At 31.6% G+C, this 9,872-nt stretch overlaps 1 protein-coding gene across 1 annotated transcript; it reads left to right on the top strand.

Moving 5' to 3' along the window:
• The first annotated feature begins 7,061 nt into the window (after positions 1-7,061).
• Positions 7,062-8,465, top strand: LOC114419855. Its single transcript, XM_028385658.1, has one exon. It carries the CDS (start codon positions 7,196-7,198, stop codon positions 8,150-8,152), a length of 957 nt encoding a protein of 318 aa, XP_028241459.1. The 5' UTR covers positions 7,062-7,195; the 3' UTR covers positions 8,153-8,465.
• Positions 8,466-9,872: the final 1,407 nt, after the last annotated feature.

Here is a 9,872-nt window from a genome sequence, read left to right as displayed (position 1 = left end):
TATGTACATGAGGGGTGTAGTGATTAAGTTGGATGTCCCTAATGGAAGAAATAGAGTGGTTAAAAAGTTTTAAGCATCTCTGATAGGGGATGACTTAGAATTGTTAATTATCCACAGTCAATGCATTGATGGTGCCCATGTTTCATAATTCATACTGTACGGGAATAGTATAAACTTTGTCAGTAAGTACTTGTAGTTTTTCACAAGGAAAAATACTTGTACTTAGGGCATATTACTCGGTTTGGAACTCCCTTGTAACTTAGGTTGATCACCATGGGGGGGAGTTGCATGTGCACGACAGGGTGACCTCGACACTTGTTGCCTAGTTTTTCTAAGTGTGAGTGTCGTTTGGACACGCTTAGGCTATTTCCTGGTGAACATTACCATATTGCATTTGAGGGTTGAGGTCAGGTGCATGCATCATACTGAGCATGATTGATTGGAATTATGGAAAAGTTGATAACTAGTTGTTAAGTGTATGTTAGACTGATGGATATTTGTATATAATTATGGTATTTGTTATTGTTTTCTTGCTAATCATGGTCATTTTATGTTTGTTGATTTCTTTTATAATAAACTTACCCTTGCAATTTTGTACTGAGTGGTTGGTATCTATGATGATCTCGAACCTCCATTCGTGGGAGCAAATGAATAGTAGTAGATGACGTAGAGGAAGATTCTTTTTGTGGGAGCCACCAAGCCAACGTGATGACGTTGAAATTATTTTGGAAGAAAGTTGTGTTTTGTTATCAACTTCTTTGTAGTGGTTCCATAATTCTTTTTTATTTGGGCATGTAAATCTTGGATTTAGATACATGTAAAAACTAAATTATTTTTTATCATGTGAATGGTATATAATGGTTTAAAATATACATACATATATATATATATATATATATATATATATATATATGTGTGTGTCTGTGTGTGTGTGTGTGTGTTTATTTAAGTGTTTGTGTGTTGTTTGGTGAATGTATATTACAAAAAATTTACTCTCATTTTCACAATCAAATTTATGGAGATTTCTTTTAAGAATTAAAATTACGCGTTTTAGAGTTAATAATATCGTAGCGACGAGGCTGATCGTTACGGTTATTGGGTTGAGTATACAAGTTGTCTTTTGAATATCATTCTTTTGGAGAATTTCTTATACTTGTGATTATTATAGAGCTTGTGCATCAATCTTCTTTGCTCTTGGTTTCTTTGTTTTGATGAGGACTATTATAATATTGACAAGATAGAATACCACATTTTTCAAGTAACAAAGTAACGAGTAAAGTATCATTTTCACATAGACTTGTGCAATAATTAGATAAATACAATAATTTAAGTAGACTATGATGATTAAAGTGTTGAATATAAAGATAAGTGTGGAAGTTAAAAGGCTTTTAAGGTTAGAAAACTAATTGAAGAATTATTTTGGACGCGTGCTAGACACAGAGAATTGTGTTCATATGATTGTATGTAATTGTTAGGGTTTAACTTCATTATATTATAACATGAGTTATCAATTATTCTTATTCAATAAAGTTCATGTTATCACCAACCTTAACCTCAATTCCTTAAGAAAGAGAAACTAAATCCTTTGATTTTATTACCAAATTCTTAATTAACGTATGTAACTTAAAGATTCACATTAAAAAAAAAAAGAATTTTGACTATCATCAATCTTTACTTTATCTCTAGATATAAGATTATTGATAGTCTTTAGTTCACAATTCAATTGAATTTTTCAAAATAATTAAATAAATAGAATCATGTAATTTAGGAGATCAAATTAAAAGACATGTAATGGAGATAGAAGAAGAACAATAACTATATTTTATTGAATTTAGTGGTGTAATTACATTAAACTCAAACAAAGATGAATTTAGTTACTCAACCATGCGGGAAGAAAGAGAAAAAATAAATAAAAGATGAATTTAGTTACTCAACCATGCGGGAAGAAAGAGAAAAAATAAATAAAATCTACATATGGCATGAAAAAGAAAGCCAACTATAATCTTATTTCAATCTCAATGCTATTAGAATTTCATTTTTAAAGTTATTATAAAAACTAGGTAGTAGCTTGTTCGTGCATTTACACGAATTTTAGAAATAGCGAAAGAAAAGAGAGAGTAAAGGAGATAATAAAGTTTTAAAAAATAATGATAACCGTATAATAACTCTTCAATCGACATGTGATGATGACTGAACAATTTTTATATGAGAATAGATTTTTTTTTACAAGAATATGAGAATAAAAGTTCAACCATGAACAAGTCCGATATTGAATTCAATATTTAGTACATATTGTCATAATTCATTGCTCCAACTCGCCATTAGATATTGATGTTACCTTATTTCAGACGGTAAAAGTGTAGTCCTCAAAAAGTCAATAAAAAAGCAATATAAATTTCCTTGCATATATTTAAATAATGTTTGTTTTTTTACTTGATATTTTAAGAAGAAAAAAAAAAGTTTTAACTCGGTACATTAAAATATATTTTTGTGAACAAACTTTTTTCTATATTAAAAGATCGAATAAAAACTTTCTGCTGAAAAGTCATTTCCTTTGCTTCTAGGAACTTACAAAACAAATGTTTAAAAAGAATTAAATCGTTTTGTTATTCAAGTCAAGATTATTAATTTTTTTAGCAAGAAATTTTTAGATACATTATTTTTAATACATTTTTTTTTATCACGTCTTCTATTATCGGGTGAAATTTATTAAGAAATTACAAAAATTTCTGAATACCAAATTTTATTTAATAAACTTTAATTCTAATTTTATAATTTTTAATAAAATTTTTGATCCATAATACAATTAAAGTTAAAATATGTGTTTGAGAAAATGTAATAAAATTTCTATTATTTTAATTTAACCAAATATCTACTGTTTGAGTTCTGAACATTAAATACATATCAAGATTTTATCTCTATGATAATTTTATCTAACACGACTATGATTCTATCTGGCAAAAATGTAATAGAATTTGTGCTGCACTCCTCAATTTTCCTTTATAAAAACAAAATCAAGAGGATGTAATTCAGATACTTAAACAAAACTCTATCATCCCTTGTAATAATTCAGTTTCCTGTTATTCTCCTTCCCCAAAACATGGCCCCCAAAACCCTCATGGATTTCATTTCTGAGTCTCAGCACATCATGAAAGCACCTTCGTCACTTCTACACCCTCACCCTCCTCTTCTTCTTCCCCATCTCATCCTCTCTCCCACCCTCTTCCACCTTTTCAACCTTCACCAGCGAATCACCGCCAACACCAACCCTAGCTCTCTCATAGTATTTCTTCTCCTATATTCCCTCTTCGTTTCTCTCTTCTCCACCTGTGGAGTCATCGATCATCATCACCTACAGCGTCTTCCACTTCTTCAGTGGCCAACTACCCATCAACCTCCAATCCGCCATCCGGTTCATCCCGGTTTCCTTCTTGCCCCTCCTCGTCTCCCAAGCCGTCGTCTTTTGCATCTCTCTTTTATATGCACTTCTCTTGGTTCTTCTCACTCATGATGTGGCTGAGCTTGTCCACGGAACTGGGTTATTCTTTGTTGCGTTTCCTTTGCTGATTGTGCTGATATATCTGCAAGTTAACTGGAACTTGGTAGCTGCGATCGTGGTCGTGGAATGAAGGGTGGCTCTGTCTTCTTTCTTCTTCTATGGATTCTGCACGGTGTTCTCTGTGTTGGGTTGCTTATCTGTGATGAGGGATTCTGATGGAAGTACTGAAAATTGGTTTTCTGTGGAGTGGAATTGGGTATACATTGTGCTGGTTTCTTTTTTGCTTGCGATGATCATGCTTTCTAACATTGGGGTCGATATACGGTCTTGTGCATATATTGCAAGGCCAATCATGGTGAGATTGCAGAGGAGTTTGGGAGGGAATATGTTAGCTTGCCCTTCCATGATGGAAATGTCACTTATTCTGTTTAAGTTATTGCGGGGTAAATGTGAAAATTTCATGTTGTAACATCTGTTTGTAATGGATGCTAATGAGAATGAATTTTTGTTGATGTCTTTTTTTTTTTTTTTGACGTGGTTTTGTTTTGTTGATGTCAATTGTTGATTAAGTAATATGTTGGACGCATATAGATCAAAATAGTAACTTATGGTTTCTAAGGAGGCATGCCACTAAGGTTTAGCATATTGGGAACCCGTTCTAAAACAATTACTCTTGAAAAATATATAAATATTTTTGGTAACTCATAATTTTATATACTATCTATATAAAACCTTTTTCATGATCAATTAATTGGTAATCATCCTAGCTTGGTATATAATAAAGCTTGACTAAAAAGTGCATGTTCTTATCTTTATTACGATTTAAATAACTTTTTAGTACTAGGTTGTTTTAATTTTAGCACTTAAACTTTAATTTTTTCAATTTTAACCCTTCAAATATTTTTATGTATGATTTTATTATTTGTCATTAGTGAATTGTGGTCATGTGCATGACATCATCAAGTTCATGCTTGATTCAACAATTAAGTCATTCACAATAGATACCTTTTCACAAATAAAAGTTTGTCAGCTACCAAAGGTAAACAAAAATAAATGTTAGGTTCCAAAACCAAAGAATACTCCTATTTTACAAGTATCAAATAGTTACTTTTAGGTTTAAAATATTTTTTTGATGCCTAGCTATAAATTAAAATATGGGTGTTTTGGATTTGGTACCTACCCCTTTAGTTTTGTTTAATTTTGATACCTGACACATTTTTATTTTTACAAAATTACAATCAGGTAAAAATGACTTAGTTGTTGAGTCAATAATTTTTAAATGATTTAGATTTAATGATATGACACTCTTTTAATCACGTTATTAATTAACAAAAGTTTACTAATAACATATAGTAAAATCAAACATAAATATACCTGAGATGCTAAAGTCAAAAAAATTAAAATTAAAATATTAAAATTAAAACAACATATTTTACAAGTTCTAAAAACATTATTTTAGCCCTTAGTCAACCAAAATTAGATATTTTTATTTCTCACCTTATATTTTATTTTATTTTATTTTGTATACAACCATATAAAAACTGTGAAAAAGGTATACTAAAAATGATTCTAACCATTTTATTTTTCTTTCTATTATGATTGTCAAGTTTTATTAACTTCCTTTTTGTCATTAATATTATTTCATAAAATATATAGATTAATTAATAAATCTAACATTTTACACATATTAATAGCGTATAAAAGCTATACGGATGATTTTTTAGTCGTCATAAATCATGCTATCAAATGTTTAAGGGACACGTCATCACTTAACTAATACTAGTGATCTAAAATAAAAATTTTCAAATATCAAAGAGTCGATTCGAAGGAAAAATTTATTAGGCATCAAATGCAAAAGTCGGGTATATATCAAGAATAAAAACATATTTAAGCCTATAATTTATAAGATATTGATAATGAATTAAATCATTTATTTTAATTAAATTGATTATTTCATTGATTTAACTCTTTTTTTTGTAATTATTAAGGAAAATTGCTACTAAATTATTTTTTAAAATTTCCCATCATAAATAGTATTTTGACATGTTTTATTATATTTGATGATTTTTTAACTTAAATTAATTAATCATTTGAGTTAATTGATTATTCATTAGATTAGCTTTTAGCAACAATTATGTTCATAAATTCTTAACAGATTAATTTTGTTTGCTTATATATCTTTGCTTATGAATAGTGTATATACGTGTGTGGGTGCCTTAATAATTAAGTTTTTAATCAAACAATTAAATTATCCGAGTTAATCTCTTGCTATTTTGATTTTAACATTTTACATCAATTATTTGAAGAAATTATTAGTAGGTTAATTTGTTTTTATTTTTTTTCAAATAAAAAGTAATAAATAGTTATTAAATTAATATGTAAAGAATTTATGCAAATAATTACTGAAATAAATATAATAACCCAAATAATCAATTAACTAGAATGAATAAATTAATTTAAGTTAAAAAATAATTAAACGATTACATTAAAACACGTTAAATTTATATAAATATATATTTTTAATTACTTTTTGGGAGATTGCAAAAAGTTAATGTTTATTTTTTTTTTCATTTTTCATAATGTAAAGACAAATATTACATGAAAGAAGGTTGAATTATGGTTTTAGAAATTTTTAAAATCTTATGGCAATTAAACAAAGTTTTCATCTAAAAGAAAAACTTTATAAAATAGATAACAATTTTGAAAACATAATCAGACGATGAAGATGATTTTTTCAAGCAAAAGATATTTTTAAATATCTAAAAGTAAATTCAAATTATAGATTAGCTAAAACAAAAATAAAATAAATAAAGATCAAATACAAAGAGTTACATTAATTTGTCTTTACCACTAAGACCATGTCTAGTTCTTGCAAATCATCAAGTTTCACTAATTTCACATGTTATAAGTGTTAAGTTACATTCAATTCTAGTTCTACAAATCAAATTCTATCCCTTGATCAAGGTGTTTGCTTTCTAACAACAAATAGAATCCTTCACTTAGTCTTTGTTGGATGAATGCATTCATTTAAACATTTATTATTTATAGCATGTTCTTTTTTCACGTAGAAGATTCACTCTTTGTTGTTGACACATTGAAACTACTAATAATAAATTACTTCCTTATTATTATAATAAATTTGTACAATAAAATTTTTCTTAACACAAATCTTATAAGGATCTCATAGTTATAAGACTCAATTTTTAACGTTTGTATTTGTTTATATTTAACTAAAATAATTAAATGTCCTAATTAATTTATTTTAAGACACAAATATCTTTTGACTTAACACATAAATAATTAAATAATTATATAAAATCTAATAATTAATAATAATTACGGTCATTGCTCCCGCTAATCAAATAACCTTACTTAAATAATATCCCCCTCTCTCATGTAGTAAAAAAAACCATGGGTTAAGACAATGGTAACCGGCAGTTGTTTATTTATTTTTCTTTTAGAGGAGCGGTTGATTAAATTATTAGACATTATGAGAGTAGAAAAGATATTTAAAAATAAGTAGTGACGGCGACACATGGCATGGTTGTGGAGAGGAGGAGTGGAAACCAAGATCACTAGTAGTTTATTATTATTATTTTTTGATCCAATCGCTCCTTCACGATTCATTTGCAGTCCACACGCCTCTCCCTCTTCCATCATCTCACCAAATTCACATTACAGAGTAGCAGCGCAGTGATGGCAGCAGCAGCAGCAACGAACCTAAACCTATGGGGAATCCTCTTAGAATCAAAGCGCATAATCAACGCCCACTCCCGACACTTCCTAGCTCTCTCCGTCATCTTCCTTCTCCCCCTCTCCTTTTCTCTCATAGTCTCCCCTTTCCTCTTCCCTCTCTTATCCCCTCACCACTCCTCTCACATCCACATCCTCCTCCGCCAACCCCAACCCCTAACCCTAACCCTAACCGAAACCCCTCCTCCACTACTACCGTTCCCGTTCTCATTCCCTCTACTCTTCTTCCTCCTCTTTGTAGTGTTCTTCTCTTTGTTCGCCCTGGCCTCCATCACCCACAGCGTCTTCCACGGCTTCTTCGGCCGCCCCGTTAAGCTCCTCCCCGCGCTCCTCTCCATCCTCACCTCCTTCCTCCCCCTCCTCGCCACCTCCGTCTTCACCCACCTCCTCCTCCTCTCCCTCTCCCTCCCCACCATCTTCCTCTTTTCCACCGCCTCCTCGTCCCCGATCCTCCTCGCCATCTCCGCCGTCCTCGTCCTCTTCGCCGTAGTCTACCTCCGCGTGTCCTGGACCCTCGCCCCCGTCGTCGCAGTCGTCGAGTCCACTTGGGGCCTCCAATCTCTTCGCCGAAGCGCCGCCCTCACAAAAGGAATGAGACCCCTCGCCGCCTCCTGCTTCCTCTTCTTCGCCTCCATGCAGGCCCTCCTCCTCTGGACCGCCTCCGTCGACGGCTGGGCCTGGAAAGACTGGGCCTTCGTCGTCCAGATCGTCCTCACTTCTACTCTCCTCATGCTCCTCATGCTCTACAACGCCGCCGCCGACACCGTCCTCTACATGTACTGCAAGGCCGTCCACGGCGAGCTCGCGCTTGAGATCGCCGAGGAGTTTGCGTGGCAGTACGTTTGCTTGCCATTTGATGATGGCAAGGTGCCTCACGTTGTTTCCGTTGTCCGTGTGTAGTGTAGCGTGCTGGTTTGGGGAAACTTTTTTTGTAACATAGCGAGTGTAAGTGTAATCTATCCCAAGCTTTTAGTAGTGTAAACTAGTGGATTAATAATTAATTATTAGTACATTGGTAAATAGAAAGTGTGGAACTTGTGGATCCCAAATGTGTATATTGTTTGTGTTGTTCTGTTTTTCGGTTGAAGCTTGAAATTGATGGCGGTCTGGGTTCTGGTTTGGGCGAATTATTTTTTATTTAGATGGATGTTAGAATGATTGGATGGTTTTGTTTTCAGAATGATTGTATGGAGGTTGCAATTTTACCGAAAAATGAGGAGAATTAGCAAATGGTTCTTCCTGAGTTAACAAATTGTGATTTCTAGACGCGTAGTATTAAAATTAGGTGAGGTTATGATTATAACTTCTTTTTGTTTTTTTGAATTAAAGCTTATCAGAATGAGAATTGTCGCAGAAGGTTTAGAACTAGAAGTGTGCAAGTGTTGTTACCTTGGCCAAATTGTGCCCAAGGTATTGGTGTTGGAGACTTGGGAGTTAATATAGCCGAGAATAATAGTAACTGCATATAGGTGGGATACTTGAAAAAAAATTTGTCAACAAAAATAGTAAAATGAGTTTTCTCCTTTGATGTTGGGGATTTGTATTTGATATCACGGATATTATCAATTTCTTTTATGTTGAAACCTGCGGGGAAAGATAGGTACTATAAAATAGTGGAGTGGTTTGCTAAAAGAGTCTGAAAAAAGTGGAAATCAAATAAGTATATTCCTTTATTGTAGTTATAGATCTTTATTGTTGTTATTGATTATAGATAATGGAATCAGTGGTGGCAGATCTTGAAGGTCTGGAGGCAAAGTGTTAAAACCAGAAGTTATGATTGGAATCAAATGCAATTATCTCTCAGACTTGTTTTTATCTTCCTTGTATATCATTTCAGTATTCACGTATCTCATAAATAAACCCCAAAATAAAGTTTCAGAATTAAAAATCAGTTTCTTTTATGTTGAAACTTAAAACTACTGGGGAAAGACAGGAACTGCTGTGGCTGTTTGTATGCGTTTTTAATTCTTTGAAAATTAGATTTTTATTTTTATTTTTATTTTTATTTTAACTGATTAATCTGATTAGTTGGCTCCATTTCTTTTAATGAATGTTGTGGGAAGTTGAAACAAAATAGTGGAGTGGTTTGTGTCTGATAACAATTAAAGATTAAAAAAGACTGAAAAAGGCCAAATGGTGATATCCTCTTTATTATTCATATATTAGATTATAGGTAATGAAACCAGTGACAGATTTTTTTTTGTTCTAAAACAGTGACCGATTCTGTTTGAAAGAGGCTCTTTTAAACTATGGTTGTTTCTTAAATTTACAAAAGATATACTCCCTCGACTTAATTTAAATAAACATGTTCTTAATTCTGAATATGCTTTTACTTGTGCAGCTTATTGGCAAGCTCAGGGTTAATTACAGAAATGGGTAATTTTTTCAAAAAAATTATCATAATGGATTTTTTTTTTCATAACACGATTTTACTTTTTCATTTCTTTAAAATATTTTTTATTTCTAAAATAATTTAAAAAAACATGTTGAAATTGTATTTTAACATATGATTTCAACTTTTAATAATAATAAAAAAACTGAAATCGTACGAGCATATATAATTTTAGCGTAATAGTTTTTTGGAAAACAATTGTGCTTTGAAGTAGGATTTCTTCATGGT

The sequence above is a fragment of the Glycine soja genome, chromosome 7 (assembly GCF_004193775.1).
Source record: "Glycine soja cultivar W05 chromosome 7, ASM419377v2, whole genome shotgun sequence".
In the NCBI taxonomy this organism is placed as follows: domain Eukaryota; kingdom Viridiplantae; phylum Streptophyta; class Magnoliopsida; order Fabales; family Fabaceae; genus Glycine; species Glycine soja.
Note: the sequence above shows the minus strand (reverse complement) of the source record. Positions and strands in the feature narration are given on the sequence as shown.

What these genes read in the sequence shown, in the direction of transcription:
- LOC114419855 (XM_028385658.1), top strand. Translation starts at nt 7,196, where the DNA reads ATGGCAGCAGCAGCAGCAACGAACCTAAACCTATGGGGAATCCTCTTA.